We start from the raw sequence: 24889 nt of genomic DNA on the forward strand, positions 1-24889 counted from the left end.
ACATAAATCGCCTTTGTATCACCCGAGTGAGAGCTACAAGCGTGCCCTTCCCTCAGACAACGCGCACCGCACCCCTTAGGTGTGAATTTACCCATCCTCTCCCCCCCTCACCTGCCTGACACCCGATGAATGTTACTTGAGTGCCTCTTCTGTGCTAGTGCCACTCAAAGCGATGTCAATATACTAGGTGATTTAATTCTAAAAATTTTCTGAAGTAGGTACTGTTATTACTCTCATTTTACAGGTAAGGAAACTGAGCCTCAGAGAGGTCAAGATCACTCAGCTAATAAATGATCCAAGACTCTTGCTCCAGAGCTTGTTCTCTTAACCCAGTTAGAGGTTAATCGATTCTTGCTTTTTTTCCCCAAAAGGTACTAAAATGATCATTTGAAACATGTTTTCATACGAATTACAGTAGAAATAAAATTAGCCAAAGCTTCTATGCGAACGCCCAACACAATTTATTCCTCACATTTAATCCTCACAAGAAGAAACCAAAGCTCTGAGGGGCTGACTTTGCCTAAGGGCACTGCCCATAATGGGTGGAGGCAGGTCTCACACCTCTCAGCTAACTCCAAACTCCAAAAACCAGCGCTTTAACCACTATTGCTTTTCCTGGCTCTGTACTCCCGGAAGTCCCGCCCTAGGGGAAAGGCAGTTTCCGGGAAAAATTGAGACAGGGCAAGCCAGAAAGGGACAATGGGAGTGGCTGATTGTGGCGCTCTAGCATTCCTCCGCTCTATGGTCGCTGCCAATTGACAGGTTCCAAGCGGCAAGACTTCTCTCTATTGGATGAACAACCTCCCGTAGGCGGGCCTCTCGGTTCGCAGCACGCTGATTGGCTGGATCCGCCATGCGGAACGGAGGAGCCGTGCTTTGGCACACGTTGGGAGGTGACCGGCTGCTTTCTCACTCCAGGTGGGGACGAGCGCATGTGGGCGCTTCGCTCGCTGCTGCGGTCCGTGGCTGGGCGCACCATGTCGCAGGGACCCGCCCGCCGCCAGCGGCCGCCCAAGGACCCGCTGCGGCACCTGCGTACGCGGGAGAAGCGCGGCCCGTCGGGGGTCCCCGGGGGCCCGAACACCGTGTACCTGCAGGTGGTGGCGGCCGGCGGCCGGGACGCGGGCGCTGCGGTCTACGTTTTCTCCGAGTACAACCGGTCAGTGCGCCGCGCCGGGACTCCGACCGGGCCTCTGCGGCGTCCCCTTACCGAGCCCCGCGCAGCCCTGCCGGGCCCTCCATGCTGTCCAGCCCCGGAGCATCGCGGCTTCTCCCAGGGCTTCAGTGTCCCCTACTTTGCACATGTGGGATTTCACCGTTGTAGCAGTTCTTGGTGTTTTGGTGGGTGGGAGATCCTGGAGTACTTGTATGACTTCGTCCATGTGATTTCCGGTGATCAGTGCAGAACTTCAAACTTGGATCTAAGGGTCCTTTTGCCACCCCTTGGGTCCTGGGCGGGCTCTTAGCTCACTCTGAGCCATACCCCGTTCCGTGCACCCCAAGGGCAGGGTCTCTTAGTTGGCACATGGGGTAGACAGATTTAGTGAGGAGCTGATGGGGGTAAAGCCCCATCTTGAACCTAGCACAAGCCCACACAGGTCTCCACTCCTTTCGACCTTTTCTAAGAAGGGTTCAAAACCTGCCGTCCTAATAGCAGGTATGTGGCCAGCCCGTACATGGATTTTTAACGTATGTTTGTTTGTTTCCAGAGTCTACAATAAAGCATGTAATCGATGTCAGAGATTTTACAGATTAGAGTTTTTCTGTAATGTTTGTCTTGTAGGTATCTCTTCAACTGTGGAGAAGGCGTCCAGCGACTCATGCAGGAACACAAGTGAGTCAGTCATTTGCTTTTGGGGTGGAGATGATTGTGGGCTTGAAAGCTGAGACAAGAGGCAGGTCTGTGTTTATAGTAAAAGACGTGGTCCTTGGTCAGTCCATTTTATCCTGATCAAATGTTTTTCTTAGGTTGAAGGTTGCTCGCCTAGACAACATATTCTTGACAAGAATGCATTGGTGTAATGTTGGGGGGTTGTGTGGTGAGTATATTTGCAGGGTCAGAGGCTGGAGGGAAGTCTGGAATTTTAATCTGCTTCACCCTTTTTTGCACATCTTCCGAGTCCGGTGGAGCTGGATTTCTTTTTATGGCAGCTCAGTGTTACCGTCTACTTAGTTACTTGAGTTGCTGGGCCAGAGGTTTGTGGCAGAAAACTGGAGAGTGTAGCAGTGGTGATTACAGTAAATTTACCATGGGGGCCATTGGCAGCCACACACAAGTACCAACTATCCAGATTACTCCATCATTCATGTCTGTCAACTGGGAAAGTCAATTGTGGTGTAGCCAAGTTCTGTAAGCTTGGTGATGTGGATGGGAAGGAGGGAATGTTGAACCAGTTCTGGTTCTCAGAGCTGAGACTTGGCTGAGGCAGGTGAGGCACCTAGGGTACAAAATTTAAGGCCATCCTTTCATTTGCATGACTCTGAGAGTGAGTACCTCTTTACATTTTGCACACTGGGTGCCTCACTGCCTCACCCTAGTATCAGCTCAGCGACATTTGAGAAATAATTGGCATCTCTTATACCTACCTCTAGGTAGGTATCATCACTTCTGCTCTGTACATGTTCCCTGATGAGTGTTTAGAAGCTGGAATGAGGACATGTAGGTAAATAGCTAGATAAGTACAGGGTGCTCCTCCCAGGAGTGACTGTAGGTCAAGTTGATGAGAGGTCTCATTTTATTCATCCTTTTTAGGAATGATTCTTACTTTAAAGGAAACCGGGCTTCCAAAGTGTGTACTTTCTGGACCTCCACAACTGGTGAGTCTCTCCTGACTCACCTTTCAAAACTAATCCTTCCTTTTTTAATGTTAGTAACAAGAATTTTCGTTTTTGCAAATTAGTCTTTTGCTCTCTGGAGATACCTGGTAATGGAGTAAATACTTCATCTTTCAAGTTGAATAGACTTGAGTTCAAAGCCTCATTAAGTGTGTGACCTTGAATGAGTTATTTTACCTTTCTGAACCTCAGTTTCTTCATCTACAAAATAGCTATGTTTCATAGAGTTGTTGTTAAAGATTAAATGACACATATAAAGCACTGAGACACTTTATTAGATGTTTGGCACCAAATAGGTATGCAGTAAATGGTAGCTTTTGTTTTTACTTATGTATTAAATTTCAGATAGCTTCTCACCTTCAAAAGCAGCTTATTACACTGTAGAGAAGTTGTGTGCACATTGTTAAAACTGTTGAATGTATCAGTTCATTTTCCAGTTCTTAAGAAGAAAGGCAACCAGTCACCAAGACCTATTAATTCTAGCCCCAAAATAATGTCTGAAATCCATCCATGTGTCCCCGTCTCATTGAGACCTTCATTATCTCTGTCTTACACACCTGTGTACTCCAATAACCTCCTAAATCCATTCCTGCCTCCCTGTAATCCATTCCCCACACTATAGCCAGAGAGATCACTTTAAGACAGAAATGTAGTGTCACTTTCCAACCTAAAATCCTTCAAGGGCTCCCCGTTACAATGCAATCTGAGCACTGTAATATGGCCCACAAGCCCTGTAGGCCCCGGCGCCTGCACACACTTCCATCTGTGCCTGTCACCGGGCTACAGCTGCAAGGGCCAGCTCTTCAGCTCTTCTCACCCCCTGCCCCCACCAAAGCCATGCCCACCTCAGGGCTTTCGTCCATACACGAGTTCCCTTTGCCTCTTCTCATCCCTGCCTGTATCATTACTGAACATTCAGGGCTTAGCCAGAAGCTCTTTTATTCCGGAGCTGTCCCTGCCTCTCTAGACAAGTCAGATTCCAGCCTTCTGTACTTTTCATTTTTCTTGCAGAGCACTTACCATAATTGATTGCCACAAACTTGTCTCTATTACCATTTGTTTCATTTTTGTCTCCTCCACTGGGTTCATGAGACAAGGAGTCCATCTCTTTTTCATTGCTAAATCCTTGGCATCTAATATATAGTGGACACTTAGTAAATATTTGCATAAATGAGGTACAAAATACTTACTGAAGTTTGTTTTCTGTTGAAACCTATTGGTACTTTTTGTATATTTGAATGCTTTGCTGTGTTCTGTATTCATTTAACCATGACTGCTCACTTCTTTGTTTTTTTCTTCTTTAGGAAAAATACATAGAAGCGATCAAAATATTTTCTGGTCCATTGAAAGGAATAGACCTGGGTATGTCTTTGACTATGACTCATTATCTGCTATTTCCTACTCCTACATGCTCCGACCTCTCAAATTAGAATCCATTAAAAACATCTATGCTCAAGTAGAGATTAGACAAAAAAAAGAAATCTAAATTGAACCTTAAAATCAAATATATCATCAACCTGAGATGGAGTAATGCCTATTGCATTTTCTGTTCTCCCACCTCATGCTGTAGAAATATGGGCCAGGTAGGCAGGAGTGATTTAAAAACTGATGCGTACCCTCATGCATGCTGTGTGACAGTCACCATTCAGGCACCAAGGCTCCTTCCTCAGTCCTAGAGGTGCTTCCCATTGTCAAATTGCCTTGGATTCCTAGCAGGAGGAAGAGAAAATGTGAGCAGAGGTTGGTAAAGATTTTGTGGCCATTTATGTATACTGCCCCTCAGCTCAGCTGTGCCAGGAGGTCTCACTGAGGATGGCAGTTGACACTGTTGAGTTTGTATCCTCCTGGTCCCTTGTCCATCTTTGGCTTATTAATGCTTCTCTTATATAGAGCACTAGCATTTTATTTCTAAGTGCGTACCAGCCCTTATGGTTGAGATGATAGATTCTCTGGCCTCACAATCCTATTTAACTTGGACCTCTTACATTTGAGTATTTTCTTTAAAAAAAATTTTTTTTAATGGATAGTCACCATGGCTCATAACATATCTTTTCATTTGGCTGTAGTAAATATGAATGGCTGGTGAAAATACATGTTTGTTTCTCTCTTAAAAATTTTAATCTACTCAGACATTCTGGTTTTAGTGGCAGATTGCCGCCAGAATTCTGAAGCAGTTCAGTTGTTTATGACTGGTGATCTTGGAAGCTAAATTTCACACGTCTTACTAATGCAGTCACTTTCCTCTTGTGCGGTTCTCATGTAGCTGTGCGGCCCCACTCTGCACCGGAATACAAGGATGAAACTATGACGGTTTACCAGATCCCCATATACAGTGAGTATGAAGGCCAGATTTCCTTGTAGGAGGGTCTGGGTCCTACGTAAGGAAAATGTGGGTGAAGCTGGAAACTGTTTGAATACTTGCATTGGGCACCCTGTTTTGTGTTCTGAGCATGACTAGGAATTTAGCTAAGGAATTAAGATATGGTTTCTGAGACCCATTTAACTCATGTATAATGATAGCGAGTATGCTTTGGAATATTACATAGTCAGCCACTGTCAGAACATAGATTGCACCCAGATTTGCACATCCATTGCTTAGTGTTTATTTGCCACAGACATAAGTACCCTCCTTTGATGGGAGGAAGCTGTAGAGGTTTGGATAATATATTTTTTTAAAAAAAGAAGTGTTAGTGGGTCAGAAGCTCCTACAAAGCTTCAGGCTCCAGGGGCTGTGTGGTTTGGACTTAGGAGTAGGCTGCATGTCAGTCTCGTCCTAAACACATTCCATGTCTGGTTTTACCTACATGAAGAAAATACCAAGCAGTAGGGACATTTCAGATGAGAGCACCCAACAAAGGCCAGAGAAGTCCAGCATTTGACAGGGAGACGAGGCCTATGCTGGCCCACGGGCAGCAGAGGGCGCAGGGAGGGTGTGGCTGCGGCGAGGCACAAGTGCTTGTGGGCTAGTGAGCAGACTGGGCTGGGCAGCACGTGCCTGGCCTGGTTCCCTCCTGTCAGAAGTTTCCTCCTACCTGACCCTTGCTGCTGCCCCCCGAGCCCAAGTTGTGTCCCTCAGCTGTTCCTTTCTAGCACCCTGCTCTTCCCTCTATTGCATATGACAGCTTACTTTTCTATAATATTGGCTCAGTTTTGTTGATCATTGTTTTCCCAGGGCCCAGCAGGCCGTAAATGAATGAGCATGCATGGAGGAGCAAGCAGGGCTTCATTTTAGACCATCAGCTGTGCTTTAGCTTCTTAGAACTGTGACTTTTTTATCTTGACTTTGAGATTTAACAAACTGCAAAGTTGTGCTCCTTGTCCTGGAGATGGGTACCTTTGGGCCTTCGTTTGCTCAGTGAGCATGGTGATAATGCATCAGCTTGCCTGCAGCCTGCATGCTGTTTAGTAAATGCTATTGAGTTTGTAACCTTCGCAAGGCTCTGAGCTGAGTAGAAACGTAAAGATGAGTAAGATATAAACACAGCCCAGAGACCAGGTGGGGAAGTAACTAGTTATTTACTTCTATGCTAAAAAGCATGCTGATTTCACTGGCATTCCCACGTGCGAACACCTGGGCTTTGGCTGTGCGCATCTTGTGCGGTGTGTAAGTTGATGGTGTCTTGTGCTGCCCAGGTGAGCGGAGGTGCAGCCAGCGCCAGCCATCGCAGAGTCCTGAAAGGCCCCTCGACAGGCTCAGTCCAGAGCAGTCTTCAGACTCTGGGTCAACTGAAAACGAGCAGCACCTTCCCCATGGTAACGGTATGAACAGAACACACCGGGAGAATTTGCATTTTCTTAATTCTCTGCCTTGTAATGCTCTAAGTTGGAATCATTATTATAAGAAAGCCATGTGTGTAAAACAGATTCTTCTTCCTGGACACATTGTGACTTGGTCCTGGGGAGAGTGAGAAGGGTTGTTGTAAAGGACAGTCCTGGGCTGTAAAGACCAGTCCGTGGTTTTGGGCCTACCAGGGCCTGGATAGGCCCAAAACTGTGTTCAGTTTACCTAGGGTAGAACTGAGCCTGGCAAACTGATTTATACAGAGGGACATTAATGTGAATTAATTTTTCATTAATGCAGAAACTGTAACTGCTAAGCTGACAAAACAGTCAAATCCAGGAAAGGATCTACACCTTTTCTTCCAGAGTGACAGCCTACTGGGGAACTGAGTTAAAAGTCCAGGATTAGATGTATCAGAGGAGTTGGGCTACTTCAGGAGTTTGTTGTCCTTAATACAAGGACAGTGTTGGCAAAGCTTGGCAAGGTCATCTTTCTTTCTTTTTTTTTTGAGACAGTCTCACTCTGTTGCCCGGGCTAGAGTGCCGTGGCGTCAACTTAGCTCACAGCAACCTCAAACTCCTGGGCTCAAGTGATCCTTCTGCCTCAGCTTCCCGAGTAGCTGGGACTATAGGCATGCGCCACCATGCCCGGCTAATTTTTTCTACTTTTATTTGTCCCGTTAATTCCTGTCTATTTTTAGTAGACATGGGGTCTCACTCTTGCTTAGGCTGGTCTCGAACTACTGAGCTCAAGTGATTCTCCTGCCTCAGCCAGCCTCCCAGAGTGCTAGGATTATAGGTGTGAGCCATCGTGCCTGGCCAAGGCCTTCTTTCTGTTCTGAGGTCCTGTCTGTCTGGTGACTTAAAAATGGTTACCCTGTATGCTGTCCTTTTTTAGGATGGCACAGGGTGAAGGCTGAAATGTATATTTTTTCCTACAGACCTTTTAGCTTTTGTGTTATTTCTCATATTCTTACATGTGTTGTAAAGCACATTACAATTTTTTTTTTTCTATCTTCTCCAGTCCTCGGTAAAATGTATCATTTAAAAAAATTTCAGTTGCCATTCTAAAGTTTTTCTAGTGAGAGTTTTGTGTTTTCCATTTACCCAAATACATCTCAACGTAAGTTGAGAAAGGGGAAAAAAAGGTCTGCTTAACAATATTAGTGTCTTCAACCTTTGTATGGGGACAGTAATATCCAATTAATTTTTATGTGACATAAAACTAGGTATCAGGTGATTTTTATATGTGAAGTCTTTTCAATATGCACATTTACCTTGTTATAATCAAATGTGTTTTTCCTCAGGTGTTAGCCAGAAGAGGTGTGGCAGGGACCCTTCTTTGGTCGTTGCTTTCGTCTGTCAGGTAAGAGAGCCTTTCTGGAGGGTTGTAAGTGATCTTGGGTTTGGTTGGCATCCTGTGGCTAGTACTTTTCTAGTAATTCAAAAGTAGAAGCTCCTAAGTTACCTGAGCTAAGAAGAAATGTATGTAGATACCCAATTTCTCAAAATACTCCCTATATTTTTATATCCTTTTAAATTCTCTTCCAGTGCTCTGTCAGTCTCTGGATGTATTCATTTATGTTTGTCTGTGGTTGGTCTTCTTGGAGTTCAGAAATCGTTAAATCCATTTGGCCTTTCTTCAGACCCTTTCAACTCTGTTTCAGTTTATTTCATCTCTCTGCAGTGGTTAAGGTCTGACATTAGATCAATTTTAATATTAGCTGGCATTCACAAGTGCACAGATCTGCAACTCTGAAATTGGTTAAACTCAATTAAAAATGTTATTATAATTTATAAGATCTGACTAATGGCTTATTTTTAATAGAACTGTACATTAAAATTATAATATGATCTGCAACAAATATTTTTGTCTAACGTAAGAAGACTACATTGTCCTTTTGTAGGATTTGATTTTTTTTTTTAAAGAATGTTGATTTTAAAATATATTTGGAATTTTCATCCAGATTCTAGCACTTATAAGTGAAAACAATGTGAAGGGTCAATAGTAATATTAGTTGCAGAATCATTGCTAGTATCACTTCTACCAATTTATTTGAATGATAATTATGGTTTATATAAAGTTAAGTAATATTGCCAATAGACTTATTACTTGTGTGTTTCTGAGTTTTTAGGCAGCAAAGTAATTTTTGAAAATAATTTACATGTTAATTTTTAAATTGTATTTCTGCCTCCCTACATCGATGACATTGGGCATGATGCAACGTGTTTTTGCATGGTGCAGGCTCTCTCTTACCCTGCCAGTTGTCTTGTTTTCAGGCACCTGGCCCCAGAAGCTGTGGGCCCTGACACTAAGTAGCTGCCGCTGCCCACCCTGGCTTTTCTGTCTCCTCCCTTGCTGTCTGCTGTTGCTTCTGAGAGCTGCTGTCACCGGGTCAGCCTGTAGTTCCTTTCCCTCTTCTAATTAATTGGCTGCTCTCAGCTGAGGGTTTGGAAAGCAGTAAGGCTAAGCTAGTTCAAGTTCTGGGAGGCTCCGGGCATGAGGGCCTGAGAAACTCATCTGATGGAAGAGCGTGGGCTTGGCGGCTGTTGGATTGCTCGGGGCTTTGTTGGCTTGTGTTCTGGTTCTCATCCATCTTCCAAATACTCTGCATTCCTCAGATGGGAGCAAATCTCCATGGGTTGAATTCAGCTCATGGAGAAATAGGTTTCCCGAGCCTTAAGTCTGCAAGTTCCTTTTAAACATTAGAAACATGTAGTTGCCACTCTCCAACTCATCTGGATGTGTGGAGAGAATGTTTGACCAAGACAATGCTTGTTAATGTCATTACCTAAAGATGTCAGCTGAACTCGATCATCTTGGTGTGATATGCACTCATTGAAGCTGTAATCCTTCTCTAGAACAATATTTTTCCAAATGGAAAATTCTAGAATCCTGAGAATAAGACTTTGGGATGTAAATTTGATTCTTGGCCCTAAAAGTAATTTCTTAACTTCAGGAAGTTAAAAGAAAATACAAATAGTTTATAAAGATTTAAAGAAGAAAATGAAAGTCAAATGTAATTCAATATTCAAAGACCTATTAACATTTTATGTCATTTCTGACTTTTTGAGGTTTTATGGTAGGATTATTGTTTGCCCTTCTAACATAATAAGAGCATATTGGGAATTTTGTATTATAATTTTTCTCTAATATACAAGCGACAACACTATATTGCCAAATATTTGAAAAATACTGGAGAAAACAAAAACCATCTATCCTTTTGTTACCCTGTTGCTGTCATTGGAATATTGCATTACACAAAATCTGCTTGGTCATTGCTTTGTTAGACAGTGTTCTGGTGATGGTCCTTTAGCTATGAATTGACGAGTGTAGAAAGATAGGACAGTGTTTCTACTCAAGAATACTTGAGGATACTTATTTTGAACTTTGATATGGAAATGAGTTACATTTTGTTAAATTTATAGTGAGTTAATGTTGGGAAATAAAGCACTGTGTTTTTTAATTGGGTTTCAGTGCTAAAGCATTTCAAAATACGTGACTTCAGAATATGATATTTTAAAAACTCAGAAAGATACACTTTGAAGAAAATTGATTAAAACCAAGCTTCTTCACTGGCCACTGAAATCACACTTCCCTTCTCTCTGTTGCAGCTTCACGTGAAGAAAGGCAGCTTCTTGGTGCTCAAAGCAAAGGAGCTGGGCCTCCCAGTGTGAGTGTCAGGGAGTGTGTTGGGGACATGCCAGGTACACCTCTGTTCCTAGAGAAAATGCATCTCACAGGGGGCTCGCCTCTTCCTTTCAGTGGGACAGCTGCAATCGCTCCCATCATTGCTGCCGTCAAGGACGGGAAAAGTGTCACTTACGAAGGAAGAGTGGTAAGACGCCTGGTTTGCTGGATGCTTCAGCAGTTACAGTTAGGGCCTGGAACATTGGACAGAGTCACTGTCTGGTTCAGACCCTACAGATACCACTTCTGAAGTAAATGGAACGAATTGGAATCTTGTCACTTGGCTAAGTGATAAAGGGGCTGTCTTATCTAGACTTGTCCTGCTAACATTGGCTGTGTTTGGACGCTTGGACAGCACATTGTTCATTTAGGGTTTGGTGGTCCTCCTCCTAAAAAGATGGATGCTTTCCCTCGTACTTGAGCTCAGGGCAGTGTCCAACAACAGACCCCACGTGAATGGGCTTTGGGTGCATGGCCCAAAGGAATGCCTGCCACCGTGTTTTCTCTGTCTTCTATGGACGTTAGGACCAATGGCCACAGGGAACCTTATGGAAGAGAACCTTAATGCCAAACCTCATTTCCTGGCCATTATAGCTTTGAAATGTCTCTGCAAGATAATTGCCTGTCTAAGTATAAACAGAGCGGGATGGGTGCTGGTGGTGATCCTTACAGTTGGTTTTGTGCTTTGTGTACCTCTCGGGCTTGCTGGTAGGGACGTGTAATGTTAGCGGTCGCCTTGAATGCTGTTCAGTTTGGTTGCCAAGCTGTGACTCTGTTCTGGGATAGCAATAGCATCATGACCCCAGTGAGCTGGTTTATTTGATTTTGCAGATTTTGCCTGAAGAGATCTGTACTCCTCCGGATCCTGGTCTTGCTTTTGTTGTGGTAGAATGTCCAGATGAGGGATTCATTCAACCCATCTGTGAGAATGCCACCTTTAAGAGGTAATGAGGGTCCCTGGGATGGGAGAAGTGAGAAGGCCAGCCCAGCATCAACACAGGCATCTTGTGGATAGAGCCTCATCGCGGGGAAAGCCCAGGGCTCCTGCCTCTGGGTCAGTCCCACTGGCAGGATTTACATGGGCTGTCGGTAGTCGGTGGGCTTTGTGGTATACACAGCCTTGAAGTGAAATTAGAAAAGATTGGAAACCAGAAGGCACCGAGGACTAGAAAATTAACTAGAACTCTCAAGAGTTCTAAGTCTAGAATAAATTCTAAAACTTTGCTGAGTTCTGATTAATGCTCCAAGTTATTATTTGGATTATTTTTATCGAATTTTCACCACTTACCTACATTGCAGCTAATGAGGTAGATCAGAGTATTTGAGACCGTCTTGGCTAAAAGTCTGTGTTAAGGGGCAGACTCTCAGCCTGTGGACATCTTTCAGACCCGAGTGCCACACTCTTTTGTTCTCAAAAAAGCTAACCAGTTTTGCAGTTAAGCTTTAATCCTGGGTAGAATCTTTGACCCACATGTCTATGTTTCAGTTTTTTCTCCCATTCTTCATAGTATATCTATGTTTTTCCTGTTCCTAATTTTTATCTGTATTCGTTTTTTACTTGTTTTATTTTACTTCCACAACAAATCGTTTTGGCTGCTGTACCCTAAAGCAAGAGCATTAGCAGTTCTTTCTGGGTCCACTTTATCCTCTGAGTGAATTTGGGTACCTGGTGGCACAGGCTTTGTATTGTAATCAAGTTTTGGGCAGCAAAGCTACTTCAAGTCACTGGCTGAGGTGTCCTTTGAGAACCGTGTGTGTGTGTGTGTGTGTGTGTGTGTGTGTGTGTGTGTGTGTGTGTGTGTGTGTGGTGGTTGGGGGGCTTAATAAAAAGAGCTACTGTCTGTATTTTTTTTTTTAAGGGAACTAGAAGAAAACACATCAACATGTTACTACATGGTCTTCTCTCTAGGTGGTACAATTTCAGATGATTTTCATTTTCCAACCCTGTGTCTCAAGTCTTCTAGAGGGCAGCACCGAGGTGGCATTGGAGGTGCAGGAGCTTTATTGGGGGGAGTGCCTGTGAGAGATGAAGGAGAGAGGGAGCCGGAGTGGGCAGGGAGAGCCTTTGTCCAGCTCTGCGGGCCTGACCCCTGTGAACGCAGAGGACAGGAGGAACCTGAGACTGCATCTCAGCACTGGGAGGGCTCAGCCCAGCCCAGAGCAGACCTGCCCTAGGTGGAAACTGCCCAGCTCTGGGGCCCGCCGTGCCCAGGCACCACAGGGAGCATCCCAGGGAGAGCATGACCTGGGCCCTGGAGGCTGGCGGCCCACTGCAGTGTGCACAGAGCAGCCCTCCCTAGCAGCACAGTCCCCGTTTATGCATGTCCTGAGTGCGTATCACTTTGTAAAGCAGAGCCCCACTTTTCCTTCTGCCCAGGTACCAAGGAGAGGCCGATGCCCCCGTGGCCCTGGTGGTTCACATGGCCCCGGAATCTGTGCTTGTGGACATCAGGTACCAGCAGTGGATGGAGAGGTACTGAGCCCAGCCCAGCAGCACTCAGGGCAACTCCTGTGGGCGGTGATGAGTTCCCCTCTCTCCTGTCCTTCTGGTCTTTCAAGTGCCACCTCCCCTTTTATGCCTGCCTAAATGTCCTCTCGGATTCTTGTCTTCCCTGGACTCTGGGCACACACCTGTGCCACATTTGTGACGAAAACCCACCACTAGGTGGCGCAGTGCGCACGCACCGGCACAGGGCTTGCTGTGACATCGCTACACCCTCCCTCCTCCCGGCAGCTGAATAAATGCTGCCTTTTGGTTGACGATTCCAAGATTTCACATGTGCATCCTAAAGAAGAGACTTACAAATATAAAACAACAGCTTCCGATTACCGAACCCACTTCCACGTCAGGCATCATGTTCAACGCTGCATTTCTCTTCATTTCCTCTGCCTTACTCTTCCCAGCAGCCCCGTGAGCGGGCTGTTCTGCCCCAGTTTAGTGCCTAGAAGGAGAGGGCACTGTATCTTTCCTTCCTGGCATCGTTGGCCAAGGCCAGCGTTCCTCAGCAGGGTCTGACTTGGACCTGGGCTGCAGAGACCCTGGGCTGCTTCTCAGCCTCCCCCTGCGTCCCCTGCAGCCTCTTGCTCTCTGGCTGTGTCGTCTGTCATTCCTTCAGGGTTTGGGGCTTAACATATGTTATCTATTCTCCTATTCGGTCTTTTCTTCTTCCACCCCTGCCCCACTTTGTTCCGAATCCCTATCGGTAGGCCCCGAACATCGTCATTTTTCTTGGCTTTGCTACCACTCTTCCCAGCACACCTGAGAGGCAGCTGAGGTAAGGTGAGAACGGTGGCCTTGGAGACAGCAGCAGGACTGGCTGTTAGTGATAACATTTCCGGGCAAGTCACTTAACTCTGTGAACACTTGATCTGCACGAGGGCCCCTGGTCTCCAGGCTGCCCTCAAGTGGAGCCGCAGGAACGTGGCAAACGTCTGGTCTGTCCCACCCTAGGTTCGGGCCCGACACCCAGCACTTGGTCCTGAATGAGAACTGTGCTTCCGTCCACAACCTCCGCAGCCACAAGATTCAGGCGCAGCTCAGCCTCATCCACCCGGGCATCTTCCCCCCGCTCACCAGTTTGCCCTGTAAGGTAGCGGCCCGGGATGGTCCCCTGGGCCCGGCTCCTGCCCCCTTTTCTTTCTCTCCATGGAGTGTGTTGTGTCTTTCCAGGAAGAAGGCCCCGCCCTCCGTGTGCCCACGGTTCGGGGCGAATGCCTCCTCAAGTACCAGCTCCGGCCCCGGAGGGAGTGGCAGAGGTCTGTGTCGTTCTGCACTGGCAGAATCCTCTGGGTCAGGGCTTGGCATGCATCCCTGTAAATGGCCATACAGAGATGTTTCCGGAGCTTTTCAGGCCACATGGTCTCTGGGCAACTGCTCAGCTCTGCCGTCGTGGCACAAAAGAACCACAGATAACACATAAATGAATGGGCCTGGCTGTGTGCCAGGACAGATTTATTTAGAAAACCAGCCTGACCCTGGGCTGGGTTGAGGTGGGAGGATTGGGGCCAGTGGTTATCCTTTTTCTAAAACTTTTCCATGGTAATAACAATGATAGGGTTCATTGTTTAACAATATGGAAAATAATGTGTGATGAAAAAAGTTGCCCATAATCTGGTCAACCAGAGATAATGATTGTTAACATTTCCTGGTTTTTAATTTGTGTGTATGGGAATGTTATTTTCTAAAAATGTATAAATCCACAGGTTTATGGCCTGACATTGTCGGTATTTTTGTGTATCATTAAATAGTCTTCAGTAACAGGATTTTTATTGGTTCCAGATAGGGGTGTTTACTCACTGGGGATGTGTCCAGTTTTTTTTCTATTTTAGTGAAGCAATAAATGTCTCTTATAGAAATCTTTGAATGGAACTCTGTTCCCTTAAGGCAATTCCTAAATGTGGGATTACTGGGTCAGAGGTGACACTTCTTGAGGCACTTGATAAATATAAATTGCCACCTAGAAAGGCTCTCCCAGTACACTCCAGCCAGTAAAGTGAAAACTCTCACTGCCCCACATCTTTAGTTTTTAAGATCTGAACTTTGAATAATTTTAAGTTTCCTGTCCATTCCACTCCACAGTGTCCGATTAGAATGTGTTCCAGGTTAGCCCTGGATGCCGCGTGCCATTGTGGTTGAGTAGCCAGGGCTCTGCAGGACACTCTGTGGTCTCTGTGACTCCGGCCCACAGGCGACATCTTGGGGTTGGAGAGCCTGCTGTCCTTTTGTCAGCATCTGCACAGGCTGTTACACAAAGCAGTGATTAGAAACCTAGTCAGTATTCACGTTCACCTTACTCTTGGGGCCTGCCCCAGATCCGTGGAACCAAAATCTTGAGAGTTAGGCTTGGGATGCATGTCCTAAGGCCCCAGGTGATTTTAGTGCTCATCCAGGTAGAAGAGCCACTGGTCCAAGGTGTTACTACTCTGCGTGGTCAGGACCAGCAACACCAGCATTTTCTGGGGGTAGCTAGAGCCGCAGGATCTCTACCTCAGAGTGCTGAGTTGGGGTCTGCAGTTTAACAGGTTCCCATGAGATTAGTTTGAGAGTCACTACTCTAGGGCCCTGCTTCTCAGCGGGGGTGATTTTGCTCCCCTGGTCCCCTGGGGACATAGGGCAATGTCTGAAGACATTGCTAGGCTGGGCATGGTGGCTCATACCTGTAATCCTAGCACTCTGGGAGGCCGAGGCGGGAGGATCGTTTGAGCTCAGGAGTTCGAGACCAGCCTAAGCAAGAGTGAGACCCCATGTCTACTAAAAATAGACAGGAATTAACGGGACAAATAAAAGTAGAAAAAATTAGCCGGGCATGGTGGCGCATGCCTATAGTCCCAGCTACTCGGGAGGCTGAGGCAGGAGGATCGCTTGAGCCCAGGAGTTTGAGGTTGCTGTGAGCTAGGCTGACACCACGGCACTGTAGCCAGGGTGACAGAGTGGGACTCTGTCTCAAAGAAAAAAAAAAAAAAAAGACATCTCTAGCATTTTGTTGTCACAACCTGGGGCAGTGGGGGGTGGGGTAGTGGGTAGAGGTCAGGGATGCTACACAGGACCGTCCCCAACACAGTGAATTATCCTGTCCCGAGCATCATTCCTATCTGGCTGTCAGGCTTTGAAGCTCAGAGGTGTTCTGACAAGTTAGTTATTCAGAATACCCTCAGCTACTCTTCCCACTTGGCAGAGAAAGGTACCAAGGGGCAACAGAACAGAACTGCTCCAGGTCTTAGTCGCTTAGCCTTCGATCATGATTTGAAAGAACCGTCTGCAGATTGTCCCTGTGAATTTATTCTGTGGATCCAGACTGGCATTTCCTGAGGGCACATCCCCTTCAGTCACCTGAGATGCTTCTCTCCCTGCAGGGATGCCGTCATTACCTGCAATCTTGATGAATTTAAGGCCGAGGCCCTGGAGCTTCCCAATTTCCAGGAGAGCGTGCAGGAGTATAGGAAGAATGCACAGGACGGCCCAACCCCAGCAGGTGAGTGGGAGACCCTGGAGCAGCCTTTCTTTCCTGGGCTCGGCCCCCTGCTAGTGTTTTCATAGCTTTAAGTAGGGTGATAACAGGGCACATTCTAACCTGATTTTTAAATTTAATCTAGAGTTTCTCTATTCTGGCTCTACATAACAGTTATAGCCATGGGAGGGGGGGCTTGGGGGAATTTGAGAATCCCAGTGTCTGCACTCTATCCCAGACCAGCTAAATCAGAGCGTTTCCTGATGGCGCCCAGACATTCTTTATAAGGCACGCGCTGGGTGAAATAGTTTGGGGAACACAGGTGAGACCCTGTGGAAAGAGCTTTGAGTAGGGACTCGCTGACCTGGGATCCGGTCCTGGCTTTGCTAATAAGTTTCCATGGAAGATTCTGGCCAAGTCACACCTTGTTGGGTTTTCATTGCCCCATCAGAAAAAGTAGTTAGGGAACTTGTGACCTGTGCTCTTATTGCTGGCTTTTCTAGTGCTGTTTTTTACTGGTGATGGAAATAGAAAGAGAACACGAATAGAAGGTGGGTTAGAGGTTTCGATCTAGCCCAGTGAGCTTTCACCACACTTGCATCTCTCTGTGGAAGTGAGAATCAGGCAAGCCACAGAGGGGACTAAATCTTCACCTCGCCTTGTAATAGCCTTTTCCGTGTGTGTTTTGGGAAGACTTACTTCCTAGGAGTTACTCCTTCCTGTTTGGTTGCTTTTCTGACGTGTATGTTAAAGATCATGTAGACCATGAGATGCTTACAGACGTGCACATGGGGCCTCTCAGGCTGGATGAGGCCAAGGAAAGGGCACAGGCTTCAGAATCATCCGGTTTCCGTGGATCCGAATCCTCTGTCAGTCCTGCCTCTGAGCCTGTTTCCTCCCCTGTAAAGCGGAGCGTGTCCTGCCTGGTAGAGTTGTGAGGACGCGTGTGAAGCACATGGTCTTGCAGTAAGAGCTGGGTGCAAGGAGAAGCCACTCCCTTGAAGTAAATGATTCATAGCATAAAGAAGTCCCTTTTTTAACTTAAAAAAATTAGAGCAATTCTTTTGAAGGAAGAACTATAGAATTTATTTGCTCTCCCTCCCAGGCTGGCCTTTCCTCACACACAGCCTGGGGGTCTCTGACGGGGAAGCCCTGTGCAGAAGGGCGGTCACCAGGGCCTGTCAGCCCCTCGCGGGAGGCTGGACTTAACCCTCTTGCTTACCCACCTGTCTTAGTCCATTTCGTATTGCTATGAAAGAATTCTTGAGACCAGGTAATTTATAAAGAAAAGAGGTGCTATTTAGTTCATGACTCTGCAGGCTGAGAAATTCAAGGTCATGGCCCTGGCTTCTGGTGAGGGCTCTCGTGCTGTGTCACAACATAGCAGAGAAGGTCAAGGGGGAAGTGGACACGTGTGAAGAGGGGAAAACCTGAGTGGTGTCCTGGCCTTGTAACAACCCACTCTCTTGGGAACGAATCCATTCCCTCAAGAACTGATCCAGTCTCCAAGGTTGGAGGATCGCTTGAGCCCAGGAGTTCAAGACCAGCCTGGGCAACATGGAGAGACCCCGTCTCTACAAAACATTTAAGAATTAGCCAGGCATGGTGGTATGTGCCTGTAGCCCCAGCTATTCTGGAGGCTGAGGTGGGAGGATCGCTTGAGCCCAGGAGTTTGAGGTTACAGTGAGCTGGGCTACTGCACTCCAGTGTCAGCAATAAAGCAAAACCCTGTCTCTTTAAAAAAAGAGAGAGAATAGGAAGAACTGATCCAGTCTCAGAGTTAGTCCTCACTACTGCCAGTACGGCACCAAGCCGTATCCACACTGCAGCACCATCTTACGGCTGAATGCTGGCTCACATTTGACCCAAAGAAATGGACTATTTTCCATGTATTTTTTCACAGAAAAAAGTAGTCAGTATCCAGAAATCATCTTCCTCGGAACAGGGTCTGCCATCCCAATGAAGATTCGAAATGTCAGCTCCACGCTTGTCAACATAAGGTATTGCTGCTTTCCCAGAAAACATGTCCATCGAGGCATGTGCTTCTCTTTAAATCAAAGTCCTGCTCCACCCGCCAGCCTGATTTGTAAATGCAATGATAGAAAGCCTTGCAAGCTTGTCCTCTTGGCTAGAGTGTCCCAGAGAGGAGCGATGGGCCTTATTCCATGTTACAGCCTCCATAGGTAACTTTACTTCAAGTTTCGTCCCATTATGTCATTTAATAAAGATAGCTAATAAGTTAGTGAGGAGTTGAGAGGAAAAAAAGGAAGAAAATATTTGATACTGCTGCGTGCTGTGCACATTGCTAAGAAACTCTCTCACTTAATTTTCACATTGATGCTAAGAAGTAGCGAAGTACCCATTTCACTGACCGGTAAATCAAAGCTCAGAGAGGTTACTGTAGTTCCTACAGCTGGTAACAGGCCTGAAATTTGAAATGGTGCCTTAATTGCTACATGTATCGTCCCTCTAGTTATTGCTGGTATGTTAAAAAGCTTTTGGGTTTTGTGCATTTGTGTTATGTTCAGCCTCTACTGGATTCCCCATGACAGTTTTTTTAGTCAGTTCTCTTGGGTTTGCCAGGGGTCATTTATCTGTGGAGAGATCAATCAGTCAAAGGTATTGTGCAATGTGCACACGTGGTGATGTGTATGTGAAAGAAATAAGATTGTGAAGTACCAGGTTAGTTTTTATATTTTGCTTTGTCATCTCAGATGCCAGCAGTGGGTGATAAGCCAAATAATGCATTAGATGTACACAGCAATGAGAAGATCTATCCTGACATCAGAAATAGACCAATCTAGGGCACCAAGGGCCGAGATGCTCGGGGAAGAAGGGCTGCTCTGCTTGCTGGTCCCAGTACCCCGAGGGTGGCCGTGAGCCTGCTAGGGTTAGTGGGAGGTAGTTATGTCGCCAGCCTGCCTCCCTACTCCAGCTTTGCCCTGGAACATGGTGTCTTCGTTCTGAGGCTTCTCTGCACAAAAGGGTGCAGCCATCCCAGCCTTCACGGCTCCTCCCAGAGAAGGAAGAAGGCCAGAGGGGACACCACTCTCTGCACCCTAGAGCAGAGCTTCTGAGGCGGACTGCACGGACACCCCAGCTGCCAGCAAAGGGGGGAGAATCCCGTGGCAGCTGGACCCAGAGCTGGGACAGTCTCATATGCACACGGTGCTTGTCTCTGGTTTCTCAGCAGAGGGTGTTGCCACATTCAGTCCGCACAATCACGGTTAGGGGTAAATGTCTTCACCCTCCATTCCACAGAAGCTTTTGTGTTTTTTGCTTTAACGCCCAGCATTTGTGCAAGTCTATATGCTTTAAAGGGCTTCAGTTCCATGGATAATTCTTTTTTTTCTTTTTTTTTGGGACAGAGTCTTGCTCTGTTGCCTGGGCTAGAGTGCCGTGGCATCTGCCTAGCTCACAGCAACCTCAAACTCCTGGGCTCAAGCGATCCTCCTGCCTCAGCCTCCTGAGTAGCTGGGACTACAGGCATGCACCACCATGCCCGGCTAATTTTTTCTCTATATATTTTTAGTTGTCCAGATAATTTCTTTCTATTTTTAGTGGAGATGGGGTCTCACTCTTGCTCAGGCTGGTCTCCAACTCCTGACCTTGAGTGATCCTCCCGCCTCAGTCTCCCAGAGTGCTAGGATTACAGGCGTGAGCCACTGGGCCTGGCCATGGATAATTCTTTGATATAAAGAGGATGGACATGTAAAATTACCTCTATGGTTAAATTAATTGGCTTTTCTATAAGCTCCTCATGGGGAAGGCATGCGGTTGTGGAAGGCGAGGGAGTGTGCACGCTGCTTCCTGTTCCCCTCTGACCCGCCAGCAGCCGCTCCTACGGTCGTGAACCTCTGGCTCTTCTGTAGCTCCGACAGGTCCCTGCTCCTGGACTGTGGCGAAGGCACGTTTGGGCAGCTGTGCCGCCATTACGGAGAGCAGGTGGACAGGGTCCTGGGCACCCTGGCTGCTGTGTTTGTGTCCCACCTGCACGCAGATCACCACACGGTGAGTGTCGGGCGGGCCCACAGATCTCGCTTCAGCCGCCGTCCTTTCCTCCTGTTCCCAGACTGGCTCAGAGCTTGTTAGTCGTCTCTCGCGAGGAGACGGACTTCTGTGAAACCCAGCACTGCCCTGCCCAGTAAGAATGTCTCATCTTCCCGTTGGCCTTGTCCCGCGGCAGGACACGTTTGGGGTTCACCCAGTCTTGCTTGAGTCGTCCTCCCCACGCAGCCTGCTCATAGGCAGGCCGGCCGCGGGAGGCTTGGCTGTGAGGCCCCCACCTTGGTCTCCTGGGGTGCTGGGTCGCAGGCTTGGCCCGCTGCCTGTGACATCGCAGGTCATGGGTCAGATGTGCGATGCCCCCACTGTGGCTGTCTGTGTTGGGGGGCTGGTGGCTGACAGAGGACTGCAGAACCCTAACACGGGGCAGAAGACTGAGTCGGGACCAGGCTAATCCTTGTCTCCTGTTTCCTCACAGGGCTTGTTAAATATCCTCCTGCAGAGAGAACGAGCTTTGGTAAGAGCAGAAATAGTGCCGTACTGATGCCTCTCTGGACTGTTTTTATGGAGGTGTTCTGCCGCTGACCTGGATGTTGCTGTTGCAGGCGTCTCTGGGAAAGCCCCTTCACCCTTTGCTGGTGGTCGCCCCCACGCAGCTCAGGGCCTGGCTGCAGCAGTACCACGACCAGTGCCAGGCGCTCCTGCATCACGTCAGGTGAGCGTCCGGGCGGCCCCGCCACCCAGGCTGTTGTCGCCGCTGCCGCCTCCTTCCAGAGCTCCAGGCTGACCCCCGGCAGCCTCGCCGTGACTTTGTCCCAGGTGGCAGAAGCAGGGGAGGAGGCTTTGACTTGGGGGCAGAAACCATTAAATGGTTCCCACTTACTGTTTGTTTCTTTGAAGCGTTTCTTCTCAGCCCCTGTGCCAGTTCTGAGCTGCTCTCTAGACTTTGGCCGTCATTTCTCCATGAGATGGTTCCAGGGCCAAGCGCCAGAACAGTGGCCGGCACAGAGGTCACACCAGGCGGGTGGCCGGCCGGGAGGTGGCCTTATCCTCATTTCAAGGGGAAGGAGTCCCATCCGCCCGGAGGCGTCTGTGGCCTGTGTTGCCGGGCCAGGGGCAGCATTCACCTGTTAGTTCCCTACAGTGGCCTGGGGAAGTGGTTCGGCTCCTTTTGTTTGACAACTGTTTCCCCTCTTAGTGACGGTGGCTTAAGTCACGTTGCTTCCTAAGAACGATTTTGGGGCTTTCTAGTCAAAGGCTTGAACTTTGATTCCAGGTGTTCAATGTTTTGTAGTTTTTTCTTCTCTGCCTTACTGTGATCTGCAGGAATGTGGTGGTTTCTTTTTAATGTTTATTATGATTTTAAATGTTTTGTCTTTCCCTAGTATGATTCCTGCCAAATGCCTTCAGAAAGGGGCTGAGATCTCCGATCCCACAGTCGAAAGACTGATCAGTTCGCTGCTGGGAAAGTGTGATTTGGAGGAGGTAAGGCCCAGCCTCAGGCACGGAGGGGCCAGGTGGCGGCAGAGCCACAGAGCCCTCCAGCCCCGGCCTCTCAGTTTCAGACCTGCCTGGTGCGGCACTGCAAGCATGCCTTTGGCTGTGCGCTGGTGCACACGTCCGGCTGGAAAGTGGTGTACTCGGGGGACACCATGCCCTGTGACGCTCTGGTCCGGATGGGTGAGTAGAGGAAGAAACGAGCCTCACTGGGGTTGCTCCGGGGTTCGTGCAGCGGGAGGTGAACGTGGAGGAGCTTGTGGGGAAATGTCAGCAGAGGCAGCAGCCTCGGGGCCCCACCCTCATGGCCTCTGGCTGTTGTCCTAACAGGCAGACAAGTCACAGGGCCAGGGGAGCCGAGCGTGGGGACTGGGAACAGCTTATGTCACAGGGCCACGTGCTGCTCTTGCAGGGGACTCTGCCTTGATGCCTGTGCTTCTTTTCCAGGCAAAGACGCCACCCTCCTGATACATGAAGCCACTCTGGAAGACGGTTTAGAAGAGGAAGCAGTGGAAAAGACACACAGGTAGCAAAGGCCGCTCGGTCTTGTCCCCACTCCCTCCCCTCCCTCGAGTGAAACACCGAGCAGCTTGTGTTTGCCGCCTTGGGAAGGGCTGTGCTCGCCACTCACTCGGGGCTGCCCTGCTGCCCGCCAGGGAATGGGGGCTTCCTGAACCTCTCGGCAGTGTTCCCCGGGGCCCTCTGCCTTTATTTTGCAGAGTTCTCTAGAGAGTTATAGACTGAGGCATGGCATGGTTTCTTTCTTTCTTTTTTTTTTTTTTTGAGACAGAGTCTTGCTCTGTTGCCCAGGCTAGAGTGAGTGCCGTGGCGTCAGCCTAGCTCACAGCAACCTCAAACTCCTGGGCTCAAGCCATCCTCCTGCCTCAGCTTCCCCAGTAGCTGGGACTACAGTCATGCACCACCATGCCCGGCTAATTTTTCTATTTTTAGTAGAGACGGGGTCTCGCTCTTGCTCAGGCTGGTCTTGAACTCCTGACCTCAAGCGATCCTCCCACCTTGGCCTCCCAGAGTGCTAGGATTACAGGCGTGAGCCACCATGCCCAGCCAGGCACAGTTTTTTTTGGAAGAATTAGAAACAGGCTGGAATAAAGCATAAGCCAAGAGGGAATTGCCAGGGGAAGGTGCGGGTAGGGGCTGAATCTTGGGCTGTTACTTCAACGCGAGCACGTTACCCCAGGTAGGCCCCCTGCTGTCCCTCAGGTGCCCTCGCCGCCAACAGGTTTGGCAGCCAGCACAGAGGGGGGCTTCCTTCAGGGGAGTGTGTGAGGGATCTGGCCCTAAGGAGAGGTTGTGTTGGCTGAAGAGGTGCCGGTTAAGGAAGCCCACCAGCCACCCCGGGCGCCCCGAGCAGTTGCGGGCCAGCGTGTGCGGCTCCAAGTCCTGCGCTGTGGTTCAGCTTCCCTGTGCCGTGTCCGTCCTCGCAGCACGACCTCGCAAGCCATCGGCGTGGGCATGCGCATGAACGCGGAGTTCATCATGCTGAACCACTTCAGCCAGCGGTACGCCAAGATCCCGCTGTTCAGCCCTGAATTCAATGAGAAAGTTGGAATTGCCTTTGACCACATGAAGGTGTGTGTCACGTGGGCAGTTGGGGTGGGGACGGGGCAGAGAGAGGGGACTTTACACACTGTATGGGATGGTCATTTGGAGTTTGCTTTCTGGCTCTGGCCGCGCAGGGGTGAGGCTATCTGTCCATCACTGGGCGGTCGTAGCCAGCACAGGGTTTGATGGCGAGACCCACTGCGGGGGCCATCTAGACATCAGCCTAAGCTTCACTGGAAACTTCTGAGAGTCTGTTTTAGGCTTGGACCATTCACAGTCATGATATTGGAGCCTCAGCACAGACTTGGGACAGGTGCTGGCCTCGTGCATGGGCAAGCCAAGCCTGTCCCTCCGGCCTCAGATGAAGGGGCAGGGCGGAGCCAGGCCTTGTTTCTCAGGAGCTTTGTTTTCAGAGTTCAGACTGCCTTCCCTTCCTGTTTGCGAGGCCCGTTCGGTCTTGCCACCCTTAGCCAGGCGTGGGGATCTCTGCCCCTTTCTTTAGGCGGCCCTCCCTCACTCCCTCTGAGGTCTGTCTTCTCTAGGCCGTGATCAGTTGCTTGAGGGTCTGCAAGGGACTTGGTGCTGCCATTCCCCACCCCTGCTCCTCTGAGGCATGTCCTTGTCCTCTTGCATTCTAGGTCTGCTTTGGAGACTTTCCCACAGTGCCCAAGCTGATCCCCCCGCTGAAAGCCCTGTTTGCTGGAGACATCGAGGAAATGGAGGAGCGCAGGGAGAAGCGGGAGCTGCGGCTGGTGCGGGCGGCCCTCCTCGCCCAGCAGCTGGCAGGCGGCCCCGAGGACAGGGAGCCCCAGCAGAAACGGGCCCACACGGAGGAGCCGCAGAGCCCACAGAGCAAGAAGGTCAGAGCCCAGTGAAGACCCAGGAGTGACCCTGAGCCCCGAAGGCTGTATCTTCTGCCCTGTGCCCAGCACCCCCATCTGCTTTCCTCACCTGGTGGGGGCTGGAGAGCACGACCCAGCCAGGAGGCAGCTCGGCACAGGCGTGGAGTTGAGCCGTGGCCTGGCCCCTGGATAAGCCCTGGTCTGTAGGTGCCTCCTGTGACTGGTACCTGGCACAGCTGTGTGACAGGAGGTGCCGAACAGAAGAAGGCAGGTGTGGCTAATTCCATTGCAAGTTGGCTTTTAAAGAAGTCATGGAAACTTTAGCAGGCAGCACCCCTCAGCTACTCCAGCAGCGATTCCCTCTGCATGCCAGAGGAGCCAAATGACAGGGAATGGTGAGCCTGAGTGTCCAAGACTCAAGGAATATTCTTTCCAAAAAAACAGCCACAATAAAGATTGAGTTTGGAACCCTGAGTTCTCTCGCTCCATCCTGGTGCTGCTTGGAGGGCTCTGCGTGCCGCGGCGGCTGCTGCCGGGTGCCCGGTGTGCCCTGGAAGCCGGCTCTGACCACAGCAAGGACTCTGGTGTCCGTCCTCAGGGAGCCACGCCTGTTAGCTGAGGCTTGTGGCGACAGTCAAGCTGTGCTGGCCCAAGCAGCAGCAGTCGTGGTCACACCCAGCGTTACCGGGAGCCCGGGCGGGCCAGGGACACACAGGTCTTCCTGTTCT

At 48.8% G+C, this 24889-nt stretch overlaps 1 protein-coding gene across 4 annotated transcripts; it reads left to right on the forward strand.

Annotated features, from left to right (window-relative positions):
* The first annotated feature begins 824 nt into the window (after window positions 1-824).
* Window positions 825-24635, forward strand: ELAC2 (elaC ribonuclease Z 2). Of its 4 annotated transcripts, none has more exons than XM_045526931.1 (24): window positions 825-1159; window positions 1784-1834; window positions 1969-2039; window positions 2753-2817; window positions 4140-4197; window positions 5099-5167; window positions 6469-6594; window positions 7923-7981; window positions 10231-10289; window positions 10382-10454; window positions 11138-11250; window positions 12684-12779; window positions 13758-13896; window positions 13977-14062; window positions 16160-16278; window positions 18158-18254; window positions 20127-20265; window positions 20738-20776; window positions 20865-20974; window positions 21645-21744; window positions 21819-21939; window positions 22204-22282; window positions 23202-23346; window positions 23958-24635. In XM_045526931.1, exons 1-24 carry the CDS (start codon window positions 933-935, stop codon window positions 24192-24194), a joined length of 2478 nt encoding a protein of 825 aa, XP_045382887.1. In that variant the 5' UTR covers window positions 825-932; the 3' UTR covers window positions 24195-24635. The 4 variants fall into 4 exon arrangements, with proteins under 4 accessions (XP_045382887.1, XP_045382889.1, XP_045382888.1 ...); XM_045526933.1 differs by having other exon boundaries at window positions 902-918; XM_045526932.1 differs by lacking the exon at window positions 825-1159 and adding an exon at window positions 1341-1657.
* Window positions 24636-24889: the final 254 nt, after the last annotated feature.

This window comes from Lemur catta, chromosome 15, assembly GCF_020740605.2.
Source record: "Lemur catta isolate mLemCat1 chromosome 15, mLemCat1.pri, whole genome shotgun sequence".
In the NCBI taxonomy this organism is placed as follows: domain Eukaryota; kingdom Metazoa; phylum Chordata; class Mammalia; order Primates; family Lemuridae; genus Lemur; species Lemur catta.

What these genes read in the sequence shown, in the direction of transcription:
- ELAC2 (XM_045526931.1), top strand. Translation starts at nt 933, where the DNA reads ATGTGGGCGCTTCGCTCGCTGCTGCGGTCCGTGGCTGGGCGCACCATG. An exon ending in CGACTCATGCAGGAACACAA is followed by an intron (nt 1,835 to 1,968) that starts GTGAGTCAGTCA and finishes TGTTTTTCTTAG; the next exon opens with GTTGAAGGTTGCTCGCCTAG. An exon ending in TACCAGCAGTGGATGGAGAG is followed by an intron (nt 12,780 to 13,757) that starts GTACTGAGCCCA and finishes GTCCCACCCTAG; the next exon opens with GTTCGGGCCCGACACCCAGC.